General features: G+C 42.6%; 1 protein-coding gene and 1 pseudogene across 2 annotated transcripts; one reads left to right on the forward strand and one right to left on the reverse strand.

The window, feature by feature from the left end:
- Nucleotides 1-7,168: 7,168 nt before the first annotated feature.
- On the forward strand, nt 7,169-11,747 carry LOC133892571 (uncharacterized). 2 transcript variants are annotated; one of them, XM_062333426.1, is made up of 8 exons: nt 7,169-7,330; nt 7,417-7,545; nt 7,625-7,664; nt 9,748-9,823; nt 9,891-10,085; nt 10,183-10,386; nt 10,463-10,876; nt 10,967-11,747. In XM_062333426.1, exons 1-7 carry the CDS (start codon nt 7,288-7,290, stop codon nt 10,832-10,834), a joined length of 1,059 nt encoding a protein of 352 aa, XP_062189410.1. In that variant the 5' UTR covers nt 7,169-7,287; the 3' UTR covers nt 10,835-10,876; nt 10,967-11,747. The 2 variants fall into 2 exon arrangements, with proteins under 2 accessions (XP_062189410.1, XP_062189409.1); XM_062333425.1 differs by having other exon boundaries at nt 10,463-11,038.
- Nucleotides 11,748-15,903: 4,156 nt separating this feature from the next.
- Nucleotides 15,904-17,242, reverse strand: LOC133892150 (uncharacterized; annotated as a pseudogene).
- Between the last annotated feature and the right edge of the window lie 6,021 nt (nt 17,243-23,263).

The raw sequence follows: 23,263 nt of genomic DNA on the forward strand, positions 1-23,263 counted from the left end.
CCAACCTCACCGGCGACGAACTCCACTCCGACTCGTCGCCTCCTCTGCCGCTTCGCAACAGCAATGGCGAATCGCCGACCCGGCCTCCGCCCGGGTTCCTGGTCTTCGACGGCGATGGATTTCCGAAGCAGGGCCCCCAACGACGACTGCTTCGGCTACATCTCCTCCTCCGACGAGGAGGAGAGTATACACCACGCTGAAGCATGGTGGCGCGGTGGGGCTACGGTGTGGCGGCGCGACGGCGCAACAACGAGATGGCGACTACATGGCGGCGCGAGTCAAAGGGTGTGGCGGCCGGGGCTGGTGAACCCTAGCCGCTGCCCTGCCTCACACCTCTTATATGCTCGCGTGCGCTTACCTGGGCCGGCGGAAAGGCCGCCAAGGCCCAGGCCTAGGCTGTGCCGGCTTACCTCCCCCCATGCCTGGCTGCACGGGCCGAAAGGCCGTTCGAGCTTCGACCCAGGTTGCTTCAGCCCAATGCGTCAACACCATCACTGTGCCTAAGGCCATTTTGCAAAAATCCCCCCAGGTTTCTAACAAATTGCAATATGGTCCAACTACTAGTACTGTATATTTAGTATTTTTCATGTTTAGGCCCCGATGTTAGCAGTTATTACACATTGTGTTGTTTATTGCTGTCACTTAACATTCCAGACCCTGTTTTTCTAGAATATTGTATACTATTCAATGTGTTTGCTTCATGCAATCCCTATAACATGCAATTATGTTTACAAACAATTTAATTTTGCACTTGAGATTCATTTTCTTGCAAGATTATACAGTAATTCACCTTAATTAAGCCTAAAGAGTTTTATACCCAAAAGTGCTTAATTCAAGCAGAATTACAATGCAAAATCAAATTAAGTGATTACCTCAATACAATATTTGTGAAACACAAGGTAATGGAAATATGGATCTACTGCATATTTGCAGATTATCCATCATTATTGTGAGGTCTACATTTTGTTATCTTGACAAAATGACTACCTTCAACGTGCTCTTCCAAATATTCTATTTAGCCTAACACGTGGTAATAAGAACATAGGAATCTATTGACAAGTGTCAAATTATGCCCTCTATTACTATGAGATCTACACCATACTTTGGTGATTATCTTGAACATGTTAGCTACATAATTTGATGTCTACACTGTGTATTTTAAGTCTCAATTGACTCTACATATTTTGCATCATTATTACAACATTACCATGATGATTTTTTAATTTACTTCTAGTAAATTAATCAAATCTATGGTTTAAACCCATGTAGGTCAAAATGATCGGTAAAGAGTTCGATATACTCGAACTCGATGGTCACAACTACCCAACATGGGCAATAGACGTCAAGGTCAGCTTTGCGTCCCGCGAAATAGTAGCGGCACTTCAATCTCCCCCAGAGGGAGACCCACCACTCACAGATCAAGTTAAATATAGTATTTTATATATAATAAGACACCATATCCATCCGGATCTCAAATCTGAATATCTGATGGAAGAAAATCCAAGCACATTGTGGCTAGCTCTCAAAACAAGATATGAACAGCAAAAGGCAGTCATTCTGCCTGATGCAAGTCATGAATGGACACATCTCCGACTCCAGGATTTCAAATCCGTCGAAGATTACAATCATGTTGTTTATAAAATATGTTCTAAGTTGCGTTTTTGCAAAAAAGAACCTACAGCAACAGTAAAGATAGAGAAAATTTTATCTACTATGCTTCCCGCTAATAGGATCTTACAGCAACAATATCGTGCAAAAGAATACCAAGTTTATTCTAACTTAATACATGTATTACTTCAGGGCGAAAAACATGATGAACTCCTTTTAAGGAATCATCATCAGCGTCCAATAGGCGCTACTCCTTTACCTGAAGTACATTCTAATGTTCAAAATAGCAATAAGTTCGATGGCTCTTGCAGAAACCAACCAATGAATTTTAAAGGTAAACGCAGATGCAACAAGAAGCAGAAGTCACGTGCACCGGAAAAGGGGAAAGGCACTTCTAAACCCAGATTTGACAAATCTAATGTTTGGCGCAAGTGTGGCTGTTATAAGCACACTACTAAGAAATGCCGCACCACGAGACATTTAATTGATCTGTATTTGCAATCTGTGGGACGCAACCGACCTGCTCAATGACAAAGATATGAAGCTCACTTCAATCTTCAATCTGACACCACCAAGGAGGCTAGTTGTTCACAACAAGTTCCACAAGAACCAAGTAACAATCAGACTCTTCAGCTGCCAGAAGATTCCATGAGCACGAAAAACATGATTGTCGAATTCGCTTTGCATGACTTGTTTGGAGACCTTATTTAGTCTCTCAATTCCAAAGATACTATGTTATCTACGTCTATTAGTTGTTTTAATACTAAATAAAGTTTGTATGTATTCTATATATCTGATAAAAAAATTTATATTAAATTCTTCAATTCTATATATATATTTCTATGGAAGTCAACACGATGGAGGAGGAAATATGCCTTGTGGATAGTTGCACCACAAATTCTATACTTAGGGAAACAAAATATTTTCAAACTCTTACTAAAAGACAAAGAAATATTTTGACAATCGCTGGACGCGACACAGTAATTGTTGGCTTAGGTCGGGCCATAATTTTACTCCCTATGGGTACTCAAGTTATAATCGAGCATGCTTTATTGTATCCTGATTCAACTTGTACCTTACTAAGTTATAGAGATATCCGTCAGAATAGTTTCTATATTGAAACCCATAATGACAACAGAGAGGAATATCTTCTCTTAACAAAAGACAACGAATATGGCAAACGAGTACTTGAAAAAATTCCCTCTTTATCGTCAGGATTGTACTACACATACATCAAACCCGTACCAAATGTTGCATACAAGGTAATTTTTCAGAATGTTAATGCATTCCAAACTTGGCATGATCGTCTTGGTTATCCCGGTATAGGGATGATGCGAAAAATTATCAGCAATTCCATTGATCATAATTTTAGTGATGCTAAATTCCCACTATCTTCGGATTTTATGTGCACTTCATGTGCCACAGGGAAACTAATTTTAATGCCATCTTACCTAAAAATTCAAGCAGAACCACTCAAATTCCCTGAGTGCATTCAAGGCGATATATGTGGTCCTATCCAACCATTAATCGGACCATTCAGGTATTTCATGGTTCTAATAGATGCATCTACACAATGATCTCACGTGTGTCTCCTGTCCACACGAAATCATGCATTTGCTAAAATAATGGCTCAAATTATTAAATTACGAGCACATTATCCTGAACATCGAATTCAATCAATTCGAATGGACAATGCTGCAGAATTCTCCTCACGTGCCTTCAATGACTATTGTACGGCCTTAGAAATTTAAGTTCAGTATTCTGTTCCATATGTCCATACTCAAAATGGTTTGGCAGAATCCCTTATCAAAAGAATTAAGCTCATTGCACGGCCCTTATTACAGAATTGCAATTTACCAACTTCTTGTTGGCGTCATGCAATTTTACACTCTGCTGACTTAATTCAATTGCGACCTACTGCATATCATAGTACTTCCCCTCTACAATTAGTATGTGAAAATCCACCAAGTATTTCCCATCTACGTAAATTCGGTTACGCTACATACGTACCGATCTCACCACCGCAGCGTACATCCATGGGCCCACATAGGAAATTAGGGATCTACGTGGGGTATCAATCTCCGTCGATCATTAAATACCTTGAGCCCCTCACAGGAGACCTATTCACGGCCCGGTATGCTGATTGTATATTCAATGAGGACCATTTCCCGGTATTAGGGGGAGATTTCAAGTACCAGAAAGAATGCCAGGAAATCAATTGGAATGTCCAAGGCATTTCCGCCTCAGATCCACGTACTGAAGAATCTGAACTCCAAGCTCAGAAAATCATAAATTTACAAAATATTGCAAATAATCTACTAGATGCATTTATTAACTACAAAGGTGTCACAAAATCCTATAATGCTGCCAAAAATGTGCCCGAAAGAGTGGAGGTACCAATAAAAACCACTCAACCCCCTGTTCAAAATAAAAGGGGGAGAAGTACGGCCACAAAGGAGGATACAGCTTCTTGCAAGCGCCAAAGGAAACAGAGGAAAAAACCCTCTGAAACAGTAAGTACAAATCAACCTCAAGTTGGCAGACACCCAATGGGCGGTATACACCCAGTGGATGGGCAACATCCACAACCCAGCTCAAAAGTGCACTCAATTAATGATGCTGGGACATCGGAATACCCTGACTCAATCGTATTGGGAAATCACGAACAGTCACCAAGGGTACATGAAATTTCCACCAACTATCTAGATTCTGGAGAATCATATGATTGAAAGACTACAATTGTCGACACATACTCCTCCACTATGATTGCAAATGACCTCCAAAATGATCTAGATCTCAAGACCATGGCAGAGTGTAAACAACGCTCGGACTGGATTCAATGGAAGGATGCAATTCAAGCAGAGATAGCCTCGCTTAAAAAAAGAGAGGTATTCACAAAAGTAATACCTACACCTCCAAATGTCTTCCCTGTGGAATTCAAATGGGTTTTCGTCCAGAAACGGAATGAGAACAACGAGGTGGTGAGATACAAAGCAAGGCTAGTAGCACAAGGGTTCACGCAGAGACCCGGCATTGATTTCAATGAAACCTATTCTCCAGTCATGGGTGGAATTACATTTCGATATCTTATCTCATTGGCAGTTCAAAATCATCTATCTATGCAGTTGATGGATGTAGTGACTGCATACCTATATGGGTCACTTGATTCGGACATATACATGAAGGTTCCCGATGGAATCCAAATTCCGAATCCAAACAAAAATCGCAACATATATTGTGTAAAGCTTAATAAGTCACTATATGGCTTAAAGCAGTTGAGACGAATATGGTACAACCGACTTAGTGAGTTCCTTCTATAGAAGGGTTACTCCAACAATGATGATTGTCCATACGTGTTCATTAAGAAATCCTCGACAGGATTTTGTATTATCTCAGTGTATGTTGATGATCTAAATATCATTGGTAACACAAAAGATATAAGTGAAGCACGTAATCATCTAAAGACGGAATTCGAGATGAAGGATTTGGGTAAAATCAAATTTTACTTGGGTATACAGCTCAAGCGCCTTCCCTTAGGAATTATGGTACACCAAGCTGTCTATATCCAGAAAATATTGGAGAAATTCAATATGGACAAATCATATCCATCTAAAACTCCCATGGTTGTTCGATCTCTAGACATGGAGAAAGATCCATTTAGACCATGGAAAGATGGAGAAGAGATACTGGGACCCGAGGTTCTATATCTCAGTGCCATTGGAGCGCTTATGTATCTTGCAAATTGCACCAGGCCTGATATCGCATTTGCAGTGAACTTACTAGTTAGGCATAATGCTGCTCCAACCAAACGCCATTGGACGGGAGTTAAGAATATCTTTCGATATTTCTAAGGCACCAAAGATCTTGATCTATTCTTTCAATTTCGAAGAAACCAAGATTCAAATATGATTGGATACACTGATGATGGCTACTTATCAGATCCCCACAATACCAGATCACAAAACAGGCTTCGTGTTCCTACATGATGGGACAACCATTTCATGGAAGTCTTCAAAATAGACTCTAGTTGCAACATCCACCGATCATTCTGAAATAATTGCATTATATGAAGCATCATGTGAATGCGCGTGGCTTCGCAGAATGATAAACTACATACAAAAGTCATATGGTTTTAGTTCTATTGAATCACCTACCATTATCTACGAAGATAATACTGCTTGTGTTGCTCAGATGCGAACAGGTTACATAAAGAGCAATATCACTAAGCATATTGCCCTAAATTGTTTTATCCTCATGAATTACAACAAAGTGGGGAGATAAATATCTTGCAAATTAAATCTTGTGATAATCTCGCAGATTTATTCACAAAGTCCTTACCGACCTCGACATTTCAAAAATATGTTCATGGTATTGGTATGCGACGGCTTCGAGATTTACAAAAATCAGGGAGAGTCTCCTCCTGAATTCAACCTGTTCATACATCATATTATACTTTTTTTCTCTTTATGAGTTTTACTTATAAAGTTTCTCATAAATGATTTTTAATGAGGTAATATCAACACAAAATCATATATCATACCTCTTATTTTCCCTACCGAGGTTTTTAAAAGAGGCATACAAGACATATCTATTATTCTCTAAACTCGCTTATGGGTTTTTCCTTTTATAAGGTTTTCTTTTATGAGTTATCAAAGAGACAATAATCAATATATGATATATCATTTTTCTCCTTATTTTTCCCACTGGGTTTTAAAGGAGTTTTTACAGTATATCACTACTACTCTCCTCATATTTTCCCACAGGGTTTTTGGAGGAGCTTTAAAGATGGATTATATATGTACATGTACCGGCATTGATCAAGGGGGAGTGTTAGAAATAGAATGATCTTAGCCTGGCAACTGCTATACAGTTGCTAGTTATCCGTTCGGGAGGGATGTCTCTCGAACGGATATCTCTTGAACATGTATATATATATCAATCATCAATGAATGAAAATAGTGAGTTCAAATGATTGTGAATCTACTCTCTAACAAAATGCATTCATAATGTATAATCCTTTCTATTTGAAATAATATATTTTTATAAATATTATAAATCAAAATGCTATATTGAAGACCATGTCGATGTTCTAATAGACTTATATTTGGGATCAGAGAAAGTAACTGTGTTGGAAACAATAACTAAATATGTGCTCTGAAACATTAACTAAATATGTGCTCCTACAAATGTAAACTTCAATATGCTCAAATATGGACAACTTTTTTTTTTGATGTCTGCGAATTAGTGATTTAGTCAAATATCCAGTGAATTTTACTAAGAGCTTGGGGTTACTTAATATGTGCTCTTGTAAATACAAATGTGAATTTCAATATTTCATTAAATATCTAGTGAATTTTACTAAGAGCTTTGGGGTTTTCTCATTTATTTTTTCTTTGGGATCAGTTCGTAGCTTGGTATTTCCTGTGCGTGTGAGGTGAATTTGTTTTATCGTGATTTTAAAAGGAGCTTTTTGCAAATTCCCATTCAATTTGTCTGGTAATTGGGTTTCACGTTCACATATCTAATTTTGGATACGAAAATAGTAAGCGATAGGGCGCTCTATTCCTGTCGGATTTGGATTATACCACCCCCAAATCCCAAACCCAACCGTGAAAAGGAAAGGGGAAAAGGAGAAGGAGCAGGCTAGGGTTTCTCGACGGCTCTACCGTGCTCTCCGCCATGGACGCGCAGCGAGCTCTTCTGGACGAGCTCATGGGCACAGGTACCAACCGATTCCCTTCTCCCCCTAACGCCGCCCCCGAGCCCCATCGCTAAACCTAACCGCGCCGCGGGTGCTGTCATCTGCAGCCCGCAACCTGACGGAGGAGGAGAAGAAAGGGCACAAGGAGGTGAAGTGGGACGATCCGGACGTGTGCGGCCCCTTCATGGCCAGGTTCTGCCCCCACGACCTCTTCATCAACACCAAGAGCAACCTCGGTACGGCCGTTCCTTCCGGATTTTGCGTTTCTCGGTGATTTTTGCTTCACTGATGATGGGTGCGGTTGGGTGCCCGCAGGGCCGTGCTCAAGGATCCATGACCCGAAGCTCAAGGAGAGGTGAGGCAGATTGCGATGTCAAATTTCTTGAAATTCAGTTGGTTTTTTTTAAATGAAAAAATCCATAGTTTTTTTTGGTGAGGTGATCTAGTGTTAATGTGTTATGTTTAGGGAGAAAACGAGGGTATTTGGGTTGGTGGCAATAGGAAAAAGAGAGACCTCTTATTGGGAAGCATAGGCCGTGATCCCAAAATTGTATAGGTAATATATGATTGTTCTATATGAATTATTAGATTTGCAGAGTGGAGCTTGTTTTTTAGTTGTGAGGATTAAGCCGTTCTAAGTTCACATTAAGCTATAAACTATAGTTTGCTTGGCGCATCTTGCCGTGCAGAACTAGATTTTAGATTACCAGGTAGCACATCAGAACTTTTATGTGAAATGGTGGTTCCATGACACCCTAACCTGTCTTTCAAAAAAGCAGCCTTTCCAGGAAGATTGCACATGCTACAACTATAACTTTCTCCCTCCCTCCCTCTCTCTCTCTCTCTCTCTCTCTCTCTCTCTCTCTCTCTCAATTTTTCTTTTTAAAAAGGGATGTATTTTGTATCAAGACATGACAAAAAAATGTTCTCCACACTCTGCGAAAAATTTGATCTTGTCTGGTAGAAATGCAGGGTTGAATGCATACTAATAAGGGCTAGGCAAATATACCTAGATATTGTCAAGATGAACTTTTAATGATAAAATTCTAGATGTAATAAAGGAGAATTTAATTTTATCGGAATTTTTTTAAAGGCAGATGCAGTCTGCCTAGGTGGCGAATAGGCTCCAGTTGGCACCCTCCCGCCTAACCCACTTATGGGCAATCAGGTGATAGCTCCCCCGAGCTGCCCACCTAGTTCCTATGGATTTTTGAAACATTGCATTGAAACTCCTCAAACTTGTGAGATCATATCACTCAGCTCCATAAATATATGAATATTACTTTCTCAGCTCCTTAAACTTGCATCTGGTTGTGCGGCAGATCACTTTTGCTGTTTGCTAACAGATTCCTCCTGTGTGGTTGGTGACTCGCCTTTCGATAGCACAGTTGACATCCTCCTCACCCTTATCCTTGTTCCACCTCTCCATGTTATGGCTTCAATAGTAGAAGGGTTATTGGGGGTAGAGCGATAAGAAGTCATCAGTAGATAGATGGGAACAACAGAGAAGCAGAGAGAGAAAATACGAGTTTGTCAGGGGAAAAAAATAGATGAATGTGCTGCATGAGAGATAGAAAGCTACAGGATGGGGAAGATGTAGATTGAGATAAAGATGTATTATTTATTCCTTTGCTGCCGACTGAGGGTACAGGAACTCCTTTAATAGCCATGCAACAATAGATAGCATCTAATAGCTAACAAGCAGAGAAGCCTAACCAATGGCTCTAATAGCTAACTATAACATATAAACCTGACAAATGCAGCAAACAGATAACATACTAATTAATTGCAAAATTACTAAACTGCTGCGGCTGTTAACAGTTGGCTGCACCCTTTGCTGAAGGTCATGGGTGCCGAAGGCCATGACTCCATCTCTCTCTGCACTCCGTCCTTGTCGGCTGTTACCACTGAGCATCGCGATGAGCAAACTGCAGGTGTCACTGTGTCTGTAGATGCCGACCTGCAGGTTGTGCCCTTGATGATTGAGCTTTGGAGCACCACAACGAGCAATTGGGCTCTTGATTAGAATGTACTTTATAACATATAGGGATCTCTACACATGAATGTAAATTTGCGGCATGAAATCCCAGATCTGCCTAACTCGAAGGGAAGGCAAGGAGTGTAACATCGGATAGAAAATTCTCCACACTAGCTTTTGTACTAATGCTTGACAGTTTAAGATTTTAATTATTTTTATGGGCTTACTGACATCTGCTGGCCGATCAAAGCATAAGTATTGAAGATCTGATAATTAATATTCTGGTTGAGTTTGATCCGAGGTTTGTTGTTTTAGAGGTGACATGGCATACTGTGCATGATGTTTAAGGGAAAAAAACTTTTATTCCACTCTGTCTTATCATATGCTGAGCTATCTAGGATAGATATACAACTATCCTTTTGTATGTATATCACAAATGAGTTTTGCTTGGCAAGTGCAGCTTTGAGAAGTCTCCCAGGCACGATAGTTATGTGCAAAGGTTTGAGGCAGAGCTTGCGCAACAATGTGAGAAATTGGTAAGTTATCGCTTGCTCATGCAAAACTTTTTGACCAGTATATTTACATTTGTTTACTCTGTTGCAGGTACTGGATTTGGATAGAAAAATAAGGCGTGGTCGGGAAAGGTTGGCCCACGATACTGCTATGCCACTACCAATCCCTGGCAAAATTACTGAGCAGCTCTCAGCACGAGAAGAACAGATCAAGAAGCTGTTGGAGCAAATAGAGGAGCTTGGTGAGGCTGGTAAAGTGGATGAAGCTGAGGCACTTATGCGGAAGGTACTGATGTGCAAGATCCATCTTGTTTCTTTTTTACTATGTTTGAACAAACTGCTTCACCAATTGGTGGAATTCTCTCTTCATTTCTGTTTTGCAGGTTGACCTTCTAAACGCTGAAAAGACAGCTTTAGCTAACCAAGCGGACAACAAAGCGGCCATGCTTGAGAAGAAGATGGAACTTTGTGAAACATGTGGGTCATTCTTAGTTGCCGATGATGCTCTTGAGAGAACACAATCCCACGTGACTGGGAAACAGCACATTGGTTATGGTATGGTTAGAGATTTTCTGACGGAATACAAGGTGAAGTATCGTTGCATTAGAAGTATTAATACTGCTTTAATCCATTAAGTACTTATGGTTGTCTTCTGCTATCCAGGCCGCAAAAGAAAAGGCAAAAGAGGAAGAGAGGCTTGCCAGGGAGAAGAAAGCAGAGGAACGTAGGAAACAGAGGGAAAAAGAGTACGATAGTGGGGGCAGGGATAATGATACCAGAAGAGAGATGTCTGGGGAGCGTGACTATGACCGCGATCGTCACTATGAGCGAAGTCGCGGAAGAGAAAGGTTGTATGATCATAGAGATAGAGGATCAGAGTACAGAAGCAATTCCTACAGAAACGGGAGGGATTCTGAAAGAGGCGGATACAGATATAGGAGTGGTGATATGACAAATGAAAGAGGGAGAATGAGGAGCAGATCACGTTCTCCAAGCAGGCATGGCTACGGAAGATCTAGAAGTCCAGATCATTAGCTGATCATTTAGATTGTTTTATTCCCAGTTGGGACTCATAAGGTAGACCATCATGTTCCTTTTGCTTTTATTGTTGTACAATGGATTTTATTGAAGTGTCGCGCTTGTTAAGTCTCTGCTCTGCTGCAACAGCTCTGTTTGGAACCCTACAGTCTTCCTTTTACATGGGAAAAAAAATCTCAGGTAGGTATCGTTTGTCCTTCACACATTTTTTTAGTTCTTGATATTCTATATGTATGCTCAAGCTTTGTTTCAACATTTGGAATTGAAAATTATTGTCTAAAAGCTGAAAATTAGTACCATAAGACCAGTATCAGACATCATATTTGGATGAAGATTTTACAGCCTATGACAGGTAAACTTTGGTCATCAATGTGTCATGTTTGCACCAGTTGCTTCTTTTTATTCATAGAACTTCGTGAGAAACCATTTTTGGTTCAGCTTCATTGTGATTAGCCTTACATCCAAGCTCAGCTCGGCCATGGATCAGCTTCATTATGCTTCGATTTTAGCCTTACATCCAAGCTCAGCTCGGCCATGGATCAGTCAATTTCTGGCAAAATTTATGCATGATGGTGTCTTTTGTAATTGTAAATATTACGAAGTAGTGTTGTCTTTGGAAAGAAAAATCAGAAGAAAAGAAAAAACAATGCAGGATCTATGCTACTGGAGGTCTGGTTTTAGTTGTCCACAGCCATACCCTGCTAAAAAGCACAAGGACTAATGTTCTTGACGGTTCACTGGACCCTGCCTTTTTTGTTGGACATTGGACTGCCTCATGTAGGTCTAGTTTAAATACGGTTGTTTCTGCTGCAAAATATTATCTAACCTGGTGCTCAGTAACTAATGTGCTATTGGAGCAATTGCAATGTATTTTAAACATGTAATCGCTAATAGATGAGCTGTTAATTTAGTGTTTCAATATGTTTACTTTCAATCAATTGACGGTACCAGAGGAGTACATCAACATTTTATCGAAGCTGTGTCTACCTACCGATGTATTGATGTTCGATGTCTACTGATATTATGATGCTTGTGTAACATTTGAATACAGTTCTGTCTACTCAATCTCTTTCGCCGTCCTGCGTGGATGGCCTCTACGAACTCTGTTTGAGGGTGGAATCACTAATTTGCTCCCAAGTCCGCTTTTGTGGATGTTATGCTGGATTTTGAACAGCAATTGCATGGACTTTACAGCCCCAGTGGTAATAACCGCCTCCCTCTTCGGATTTTGGACCAGTTCGAGGGGGCGACGGAAAAGGGCCATTTCTTGGTGACATGCTAAATCAGGAGTAAATTCCTAAACGATGTGGCATTTTTTAATGTTGATTCTTTGCTATGTCAAATTTTCAATGATCCGAGTGGTAGCTAGTGGCGTCATATCACAGTCCATTCACGCTGTATGCAGTACAACTAAGCTGCTTCAGGCCATGCTTTTGCTTTCAGAGCATGGAAGGAGAGGTCGCGGTGCACATGTGGAGTTGTCACTGCCTCGCCGGGTGCGGGCGCTGAAGAGGAAGAAGCTGGGGGACGATGGCTTGGACCTCCGGCCACACAGACGACGCTGACGCGCTCAAGCAAGCCATGTACTCTGCCTGGTGGTCCGACGCTCTCAAGAGAGGTGGCGCCGGTGGCAACGTCAGATCGTCATATATGTAACACACTCGAACTCTGCGTACTTTAATCCCTCCGACTTATTCCAGATGTCGATTGTTCAGAAAACAAATCAAACAGACGACCTGATAATGGCAAAGCAAAGCAAAGCAAAGAAACTAAACTGTGGGTGCAAAATCTGCAGCACGGCTCGGGTCACTTGTTGATCGGCTTGTGGCCAGCGGAGGAGCCGATGGCGGCGTCGACCTTTCCTCCACCTGCTCCCTCGTCTCTTGCTTCCGCTCCTTACCTCCCTGACCTGCACGCGCGAGTGCGACGTCAGGTGAGGTCACGTGCGGGGGAAGCTAAGGCAACAAACAGCAACGACGCATCGAGCCAGTGATGTTAGGAACAAGGTCCGCGCAAGTAGGTGGGTACCTCGAAGTCGTCGTCGCCGCCGGCGACCGCGAGCCGTGCACGGCGGCACGGTTGGTCCCTTTCGCCACGTTCCCCATCGGCCGGCGACCCAGCCACGGCACGGTGGTCATCGCCGCAAGGGAGCTGCTTCTGCGCACGAACAGCATGCTGGCTCTGCACCAAGGAATAGACTTTGTAGGAGATGTGAAGACGCAAGTGTAAGCAACAGCCGAACGTGCAGCTGACACGACGAGTCGATCGGGGATGGGTACGTGGGCGCTTGCATGGGGTGGGAGCTATTCCCGTCGGCACACGTACGCAGCCAAGTAGCCACCGTCCTAAAAAAACTGATCATTTAAATAATTAAAATAAAAAAGTCATTGCACGGAAACCAAAAACAGGGTGTTTGGTATAGCAGTATGGTGCTAGATGTCGCGAGTGCGATTCTCGCGACACCCCATGTTAATATTCTTTTTCTAATACTGTTTTCTTTCCAAAAGAAGAAAATAGTTTAAGACCTTGCAGTTGCAGCATCTTTGCATTTGTATTCCTTTCGCTTTTTCACTTTTTGTGTGTTTAGATAGATGGATAAGTCAATACAGTAGATGGACATCCATTTTTTGGTTATTTTGTTAGATGAACATGTTAGATAGGGCGGTCAGACATAAGGAAATATTCCCTGATATCCGGATAGACTGGATGGAGTCATCTAGCTTCGCTGGTCCTCTCGTTCGTAATTTTCAATTAACTCTCAATTTTATTGAAAAGTAGTCTAAATTTTTTAATATTTTTATAAGTAAATTAGAGCTCACTACCAGCCCATTTTAATTAGTTTGATCAAAAAGCATAAGCTAATATTTAATTAAAATTCTCCAAAGAAATATATTTTTGTAACTTCTAGTAATTTTTAATACTCAAATAAATTCCCAAAAATCTGAAAAAAACCACTAATATTCTTCTCATGTGATGTATTAATTTATAAAAATGTTTCCAACCCTATATATATTTGGTGAAAAACTAAGTTCCTTTATAATGCTCAATTTATATGATTTTTAACAATTCATGTGATATACTCTTTTTAATTTAATTTGAATCTAAACAAATTCAATTATATATAAATTCATCCAAATGTTTATGAATACATATAAATATAAATGGATCATCTTATCCACTCTAATTCTACCAACCAAATAGAAAATTAGCTCATCCTATCCATTCTAATCTCACCAACCAAATAGAAAATTAGATCATCCTATCCATCTAATCAAACAGAAAATTGAATCATCCTATACAGAAAAACATGAATAGCTTTATCCCATCTAATTTCATCCTTCAACCAAACGTACCTTAAGCATCTTGCTGCTTACTTTTGACTAGTGATCATTGGAAGTCATTTCAGTTCGTTAGAAAAACCATTTCATTTCAGTTCGAAAAAGAACATTTTCACTTTGTAAAGGAACTCATCGTTCCCTAAGCAAACTTTTAAGATACGGGCGGGAGCCGCGTTTCTTGTTCGTTGCTGGACACACACCTCTAAAATTCAAAAGAGCGAATTTAGAAAATACTATCGGAAAGATCATCTGAATTGGAAAAGTATCATTGATATCTCTATGACATATGGTCTCAGATATTACCATCACAATTGATAGTATTTTTTAATAGAGATATCTTTACAATGATATTCACTTGATTTTTTCAATTCAAAAGGTTTGGGTGGTTAACCCTTCGTGATTGTTGCTGGACAACCGATAGCCTTGTTCTTCGGCGCGGTATCACGGTGAACTCGGTCTGCATGCTTTGCGATCAAGAGGAGTCGATCAACCACATGTTGCAACAGTGTTCTTTCAGCGGGACTCTCCCTCTCTACCACGACAAACCCGCTGCACAAGTGGGTGATAACAAGAAAAAGCTAATCATGGCAAGAACCCCATTAAATCCAAGTACAATACAATTGAGCGTGACAACCGACATCAAAATAATCTTGACAGGAGCATCATTAAAACCCAAGTGGAAGTGTAGATACCAACGGGTAACAACCAACCGACTGATAATCCTGACAAGAGTAGCATTCATTCAAAGGCTATACTCCCTCCGGTTCTGATTTTCTTATCGTTGGAGGCTTGGACCCTTTGCGTATGAATTCTTGACGTTTTGGCCTCCCGTCGGTCACTTTGGTCTTTTTTACCCTTGCATGCATGCAAATCGTATTTACTCCAGCGGCGCCAACTCGCGAGCTCCCAGCTCCCGAGGCGTTGCTTTAAACAAGAACTCCTTGCTTCCCGGCGCTGCTGACCGAGGCCCCTCACGCGAGCTCCCGGCCGAGGCCCCTCTCGCCAAAAAGGAGCATGCAGCGCACGCTCGAAAATGAACCGATGCAGTGGCAGCAGGCGCCAAAAAAAAAAGCATGCAGCGCGCGCACGAAAAAGAACCAACCCGCGAAGCAAAAAAAAAAAAGGGCACTAAACCAGCGCATGTGCGAAAAAGTGGGGTGCCAGAAGTCGAACCTGGCACCTAAGATTAGGGACTAGTGGCTGTAACCACACAGGCTGAGAGGTAATAGTGATTAGAAAAGCCACACGACTGTATTTAATATGGGTAAAACAGGGAATATGCACCCTAATAACCACTCCTTAGTATGTGAGATCTTGTCTAAAACGTCAAAAAATACGGAACCGGACACCAAGCTTTTTTCATTTTCTTGGTCAACTCTGGTTGTCTCAATCTTGGCGAACATCTCTATTCCGGATTGGTGCAAATGAATACCTCTTTCTACGGGTTGAGCCTCTTTCGGCTGGAAGAAAACTCTCGGAGCGAAGCATCCTGGAGCAGGGCAACATTAAACTAATTAAAACAAAGGTTACTGGAATTTAAAAAAACATACATATAGGTATCAACAACAACAATGATGATACAAGAACAAAGATTATTGAAAGTCTACATATTAGACTCGACGACTACAATGACAAAACACTTCTCCTACAAATAAGCATTCACACCATAAATTAAAATGCATGCATTTCTAGTTACTAGAGTGACAGATAACACTTGCTCTTGCTCCTTCACTTCCTAAGTTGTTTCAAAAGTCACATCTTTCTCCTTTCCATTGGAAGTGACAACAAAAACTCAAACTTGCATGCATTGGAAGCGAGAATATCAAATAAGTCTAACTCGGTATCTTCATTCAATCCTTCTATCTCTTGTAGTGTGTCAATAACTTCTTTTGATGTAAGACCTTTTGGCACATCATCTTTTAGTGCTTCAGCAAACTTATCTATTTTTTCGAACATTATTGAAGTGAAAGAATCTTCGGACCGCTGCCTTTTTAAACTTACCAAAGTTGATATCGAACCAAGCTCTTTAGAAGCAACACCATCTTCCTTGGCCATTTCTTTTGAATTCTCAGCAGCAGTCCTTGCTGCCTCCATATTAGTATGATCTTTACAATACACCAGGCTAATTAAATCTCAAAATTTTACAACCTTGTCCCGTAGCCATTGGCTTCCTTATTTTTTTGCAGTATATAAATGGAACAAGTACTCACTTCAGTTTCATAATCAACAACTGAGAGCTATGCTGTTAGATGTTGAAATTAAATCGATGCACACTTGCGATCTAGCTACACACATGTACACATGGTAAATAGAAAAAGATTTAGACTCTTGAGATTGTGATTTATGAATAGAAAACATGGGACATGGATGGTGTGTGATTTGCATACATTTTTTTTATTTGTGAACTAAAATTCACATGTATTGCTTTGTTCCAAATTGAAAGGACCACGCTCTTTCTGCTACAACAATATTTTGGACTATCAACATTTTGCATATCAGTGTGGGACTATTATGACATTTGCTACAACAAATGCATGACATGCAATTATGATATTTTGCTACAACAAATGTATGAAGGCAATTATAACATTTTACATTTTTCTATAACAAATGTATGATAGGCAATTGTAACATTTTGCAATAAAAAAATAATAAACAAGCATAAGTAATGCATGCCCATTTGGGCATATCAGTGTTAAAAATGCAGACTAACAAGTAGAAGGCTTATAAAATTTACCTCAATATAGTGTTCTCAAACTTTATCATTGTCAACCGATAGCTTGTTCATGTTCTAATCCCAACCGAATCCACTGGATCCTAATATCTCATTTATGATAGAGTAGTGCTTATCAAATGTCTTACTCCTAGAAACGATATTATCCTTTTTTTATATCCACATCGCACTTCTCACAGACATTTTTATGGAAACGGTCTACACATGAGACTTCCACCCATTCCAAGCTCTATCACCCTTGTTGTAGTACTCCACAAAAAAGTTAAGTAATGCTTCATCCATCTCATCATTCTAAGAAACGTAACCCTTGCCTAATTTCTTAGCATTCTTCATATCATGTAGCAAAAAAAGAAAAAGAAATACAAGAGTGATAGTAAGCATGCTAATGAAGTAATAGGTAACATCATGCAAAGGTAAGAACATAAATTTCAGACATGCAGCTACATACATATAATGTGTGAAACATAGTCTTTATTGTACATTTGAACTAACACATGATGGCATCGTCTCGCTTGATAATCAGCAAACATTTGGTTAGCCTTGGTGCCCCTAAAATTGCTCCATTCATTCAATGATTGAATATGTGTAATCATACTTGTCTCTCCTTGAATTTCAGCACATTCAACGGATATCACCATATCTACTTGACATATAAGTAAAATCATTTATGTCCCTTTGCCTATCATTTAGAAAGTTGTGTAATATACAGCAAGCATTAATGATCCTAATATGCACGAGTGAGTTAGATCATGCTTAAAGAAACTCATAATTAAAACTTTGGCTAGGCTATTAACTTTAGTATACCTGATATTTTTAAGTCAAAATATAAGTTGCTTCTCAATATAGACCACCTCATCTTCACGAGTCCAAATGTTCTTTCTATCAGATTTCTAGCCGATGAATGACTCAAGTTGAATAACTCTCTTGCAGCAGATGGATTATTCCCTTGAGAAGACCACTCATTCAAGTGGTAGCGTGTAGATCGATATGCAGCAAGGAACCCCAGATCATTAGTGTATCTAGCACCTACTAGATAGTATATTCATATTGTTTAAGCGGCAAACATCATTAGGTTTCAATTTAGACCAATATGTATAATTACCATTTGGAACAACAAATGCATCCCCTCAGGACATTGCATCATATAACACACGTGAATCTAAAGTCGATACTTCCCATCTTTCTAAGACATAAAAAAACTTATCTGTCAATCACCCCCTCCTCTCCCAAACACTAGTGGTAATCTGTTGCTTTCTATTCCTATACCTCCCTTTTTTAGCCAATGGCACAAAAACATCAATGTGTGTACCATCTAGTGCACCAAGACAATCTTCAAACCACATCCATTTGAAATCCTCGAGTTGTACAACTGATGGGTCAGGAAGCTTAATAAATTTGTGGCATAACAAAAGAACACCTCTCAACACTTCATCGAAATGTCAGTTGATTGGCTTAAGAGACTACCCATATATGCTACAGATAAGCCTATTTCGTGCCATAGCCCACTATAAGCAAAAAATATTACCACATTTTTTCTACGGACACATTTAGGGTATCACATCGACCACACCTCTCATGTAAGATGGCACAAAGTCAGAAAATGACCTCTTAGTTAGGCGCAAACTACTATAGCAATAAACATTTGAACCCTGGTACATATTTCTTAGCATTTGTTTTCTTCTTGTAACCTCTCTCTCTACCACTTTATCAACATCAACAATTATCGAGACCGGTTAAAGAGACAAACCAATCTTATCTATGTGTTAAGCTCAGGAATCAATCCCAACATATAGTGACTTTATTGATGATAATCATTACAATATCCATACCTTAATCGAATAATCATCTTATAAAAGTGACCTGTGAGGGCCAAGATCCAAATAAAAATCTGTTACAAAGCAATGTGTTGGAGCAAGAGATCGTCTTCCCCAGCAAGTACGGCGAGAGTTTCTTCTAAGGAGGAGACTCAAGCTTGGAGATGAAGTTTGAGAGTAAGGAACACCACAAATGTATTGGTAGTAGAAAAATGGATCGGTGGGGGGGGGGTATCACAGCGTGGTTTAGCGCTTGGGCACCTCTATGTCCTATGTATTGCCTTGAGCGTTCTCCTTGTGACATCTTCCTTTCCCAGATGACCACGACCCCCTATTTATAGGGTGGTACATAGCTTAGGGTACAAGTTAACACGATGTACAAATATCTAGGATCAGACCCAAGTTACTGGACCTTATCTCAGATAACTACTTTTTACCCTGCATAGATGATAAATATCTACCATAGTAACTATTGTAGTGCCTGCACCCTGAGGGGTGAGCCGGTCGCCAATTGCGGCCCGGCGTTGCGCTGTCAAGGGTGTCAGGATAACCTCCATTGTACTGGGGTGTTAGGACGGCGTCCACTAACCTAGGTATTTAATGCCGATCACTTTCTTGTAGGAAAAGGATGACCGACGTTTCCCTTCTGGCCGATCTTTCTTGAGCCTTTGGTGACTAATCCTGTAGCCTTTGGGAAGCTTGCCCGAGCACCGGAGATGGGGGCCTTGGGAGGCATGGCTATTGACACAGAGCTGGGAGCGATACAATCGCGTCTACTTTTATCTTGTAGTGGAGGCTCCGGGATCCGTCGGAGCCCAAGGTTTGGTGGGAAACAAGCATGCACCGCTCTCATGATCCACACGAGGCCACTCTGGGCCCGGCGGCCTTCTGTTTCTGAAGGTTCGCATACCGGCTCGATGACTAAGTCGTCCGAGGTGCCGCTGGTCCGTAGGAAGCATCAGAGGTGGGTCGGGAGCGCGGGCGATCCGTCCGGAGGTGAGGGTCAGCTCAGTGGTGGTGATCGAGGGGAGGACCTAGCCTCTCTAGATGTTGCCGTCGATGGCCAGAGCCGGAGAGGAGGCGTGGCCTCCGTGGAATACTATTTTGGGTTTGCTGGTTCGAACGTAGACGATGTTACAGGCCCTTCTATGAGATGTTTTGAGGGACTTGGTGAGATATTGTTGCTTCGTTAGCTATATCTTATTTTGGTCATGCACCGATATCTTGATTTGTGTTTCTTGGTATCTTACAGCGACCATTGAGGTGGATGTGTCTTTTACTCCTCCCCCAAAGGCTTTGGAGCCTCAACAGGGGTTAGGGACTCCTCCGGATGTGCCCCTGAAGGCCGCCTCAGGGGACGCGACCTCATTTCTGTGGAGCCCCGAGCCTGCTGGTGACTTGGCCCTGGCGGCCGATGTTGGGGGCACTGTGCCCTCTGCTCCCTCTGCTGAGACTCCCTTTGCAGCGGCCAAGGGGGGCCCTGGCCTCGGGGTCTTGACTTTGGATGACTTCGTGCTACGCCTGGAGGCATCAAGGGCCTTCGTTGCGGCCTCCTCCCTTCTCTGGAGTGGAGAGGTCGAGCGATCGTTGGCCTAGTGTCCTTTGGAGGAAATGGAGACGCGTCTGGTAGCGGTGGCCCTATAGGTCAGCGGTTTGAGTCGTGATTTGCCGAGTCCGGTGTTGGGTTCTGAGTAGCTCATCTGGTCCTTTTTCTTCTTCTGTTGTGCCTCATAGCAAGTAATTTTGACGCGGGCATTGGGAGATAGGGGACGCTAGGCCTTGGCCATGGCTCATGACGAGGTTGAAGGTCTTTGTTAGGCCTTGGATGAGGTTCAGAAGCAGGTGGAGTCTTCAAAGGGTCGCCTTTAGGGGGAGATGGCACTTCGTGAGCCTGAGGAGGGTCTCCGGCAGGAGGAGGTTTTGAAGTGGGAGCGCGCAGAGGCTGAGGCATGGAAGGCTGTTGAAGATCTCCGGGAGGCGAGGGAGATCACTCATGCGGCCAACGCAGCCCGTGTGTTGGCCGAAGGTGATGTTGAGACCCTTCAGACTACGGTGGGTGAGGTGCGACGAGAGCTGAAGGAGGCTCGAGCATCGAAGGTGGCACTGCGTTCGGAGTGCCAGTGGTTAGCTGCTCTTGCATTGGATGTTGTCCGGATCACCTCAGATGCTATGAGCGACCTTGGGGCTAGGTGTCCGCCACTACCGTCCGACTCGAAGGTGTCCATTATGCCGCTCTTCTGGTTTCAGTCTGCTGCGAAGGTCATGGTTAGGGCAGGAGAGACCTACGCAAGGTCCAGCGCACGCGTGGCTGCGGCACTCCAGTTGACCCTGCTACACCAAGCGGGGGATAGTCCCTTTGAGGTACTGGACCAGCAGGTGTCGGACTCCGTGATCGAGGGTTTTTGGCCAAAGGCACCTCCGGTGGAGATTCGCGTGGCTCTGGAGAACTTCCGCCATAACTTATGGGCGAGGCATGGCCAGAGCATGACACTGTGCTATATGGTGGGTCAGGTGACTCCAGTCACCACGGGGGGTCTTCGCCTGGGTTCTTCGTCGGGAGGTTCAATCCTTCATCCGAAGCCTGCAGGTGCACCACGGCCCTCTGAAGGTCTTTCGATTCGCGTCGTTGCTCCGTGGGAGCGGTCTTCGCGTGTGGATGCCTCGAAGGTGTAGCTCTGTTGTAGGCTATCTGAAGTCTTAGTATGTTGACTACCCCCTTTTGCTTTATATACTTGGGTTTTTTCCTTATATAATAGAACCATGTCCGTCTTCTTGTGGTTCGTCTGTGTTGTTCTGGAATGTTCATTCCTTTGAGGCTAACTGGAATCCGATCTATGTATATAGGTGTGGTGGCCCGAAGCCGGAGGGGCCCTTGCTCGTATCTAGGATGGTGCCTCTAGGGAGAGATAAAGTGCGTCCGGAGCGTCTGGGGCTACTCCGTTCATCCGATGGCGGAGTCATTTTGTTACACCCCGCGATTCCGAGGGGCGTGTGGATTCGAAGGTGGCCACCGATGTCTTGGTCAAGATCGAGTCGGAGGGCCCCTTTGCGTCTGCTCCAGATGTCTATTTTGTTGCAAAGGACAACTGGTGTGCAGCCCGAACAGCCCGGGAGGTTGCTGGCTCACACTTCTTTCGACGCCTTATCCTCCCATAGGATTCTGACGTAAGGGTGCCTTCGGAAATCCTCGAGCCTATTCTGGCCGAGGTGAAGGTAGAGGAGGTACAGGCTGTGGAGTCCCCGCCGGAGGAGCAGGGGGAAGAGCTTGATTTCTCATCCTTTGACTCGTATCCCTTCCCAGCGGATCCTTCATCTTCCCGAGGCTGAGGGGGTTTCGTTTTAGGCAGCAGCTCCCTCCAGGGAGGGGATTCGCGTCGACCCCTTGTGCACAGTTATCGGGGTCAATTCTTCGGGTCCCGTAGTATTTCTAGGAGGCGTGGTGGTCAAGCACCCTCGTCCTCTCATAGTACTTTAGGGAGGCATAACAGGCTAGCAAGTTTGCTAGGCATAGATTCGATGTACAGTGGTTAGCTGAATGCAAACTCTTTGTATGCCATGCATGAATAAACTTGCGTTTGTGTTGGCTTTGTTTTTTGGAGTTTATAATTTCTCATATCAACGCTTCATTATCGTATCAACGCTTCGCCTGTGCCCTCTATCCTAGCCCCTTCACATTCTGCGGCTATTAGCGGCCGTGGGGTGCGAGTTTCGAGGGGTAGTGCATTGCATTGGGCATGAGTAGGGAAGAACATATCATTTAATAACGTTTAGATGTGCGACGCCTTATATTACGGAGGCTAGGCCTTCAAGATATCAAAGGGGTCATATGATTTTGGCACGGAGACTTTTAGTCTTCAAGGTGCCGGAGGATCCTTACTTTGTATGAATCCTTTTTGGCACAGAGGCTAGGCCTTCAAGATTCCGGGGAGGTTATCCCTCCATCACGTAGGTTAGCCAGGCCTTAAAGATGACAGAGGGTCTTATGCCTATCCGGCACAGAGGCCCGCCTTCCAAATGCCGGAGCGGTCTTTGCCTCTCCGCCATATAGGTTAGATAGACCTTAAAGATGGCAGAGAGATATATGCTTGTCTAGCACGGAGGCTAAGCCTTCAAGATGTTGGAGTGGTCTTTGTCTCTCCGCCACGTAGGTTAGCCAGGCCTTAAAGATGGTAGAGGGATATACTTCTCCAGCATGGAGGCACTGCCTTCAAGATGCCGGAGGTTTTTACCTCTCCGGCACGGAGGCAATACCTTCAAGATGCCGGAGGGTCTTCATAGGTTTTGTGTGAGGTTGTTTGGTGGGGTAAGGTCTCTTTTTTGGAAGGTAACACCTCTAGGTTTGGTGGCTATTTGTGGGTGTGTAAACCTATGGTTTTTTTATTGTTTTGGATTTTTGGAAAGGACTGAGGCTGGGATTGTCTATAGATAGTATTTGCAGAGGGTCTCTGTATTCCAACTATGTTGAGGGGGTCCCTTCTGTATTGGCCAGGTGGTAGGAGCCGGGCCTGTTAGACTTGAGGACCAGGTATGGGCCCTCCCA

The sequence above is a fragment of the Phragmites australis genome, chromosome 15 (genome assembly GCF_958298935.1).
Source record: "Phragmites australis chromosome 15, lpPhrAust1.1, whole genome shotgun sequence".
Lineage (NCBI taxonomy): Eukaryota > Viridiplantae > Streptophyta > Magnoliopsida > Poales > Poaceae > Phragmites > Phragmites australis.

Coding starts and splice junctions, on each gene's coding strand:
- LOC133892571 (XM_062333426.1), top strand. CDS start 7,288: ATGGACGCGCAGCGAGCTCTTCTGGACGAGCTCATGGGCACAG. Junction 7,665..9,747: donor GACCCGAAGCTCAAGGAGAG/GTGAGGCAGATT, acceptor TGGCAAGTGCAG/CTTTGAGAAGTCTCCCAGGC. Junction 9,824..9,890: donor CGCAACAATGTGAGAAATTG/GTAAGTTATCGC, acceptor ACTCTGTTGCAG/GTACTGGATTTGGATAGAAA.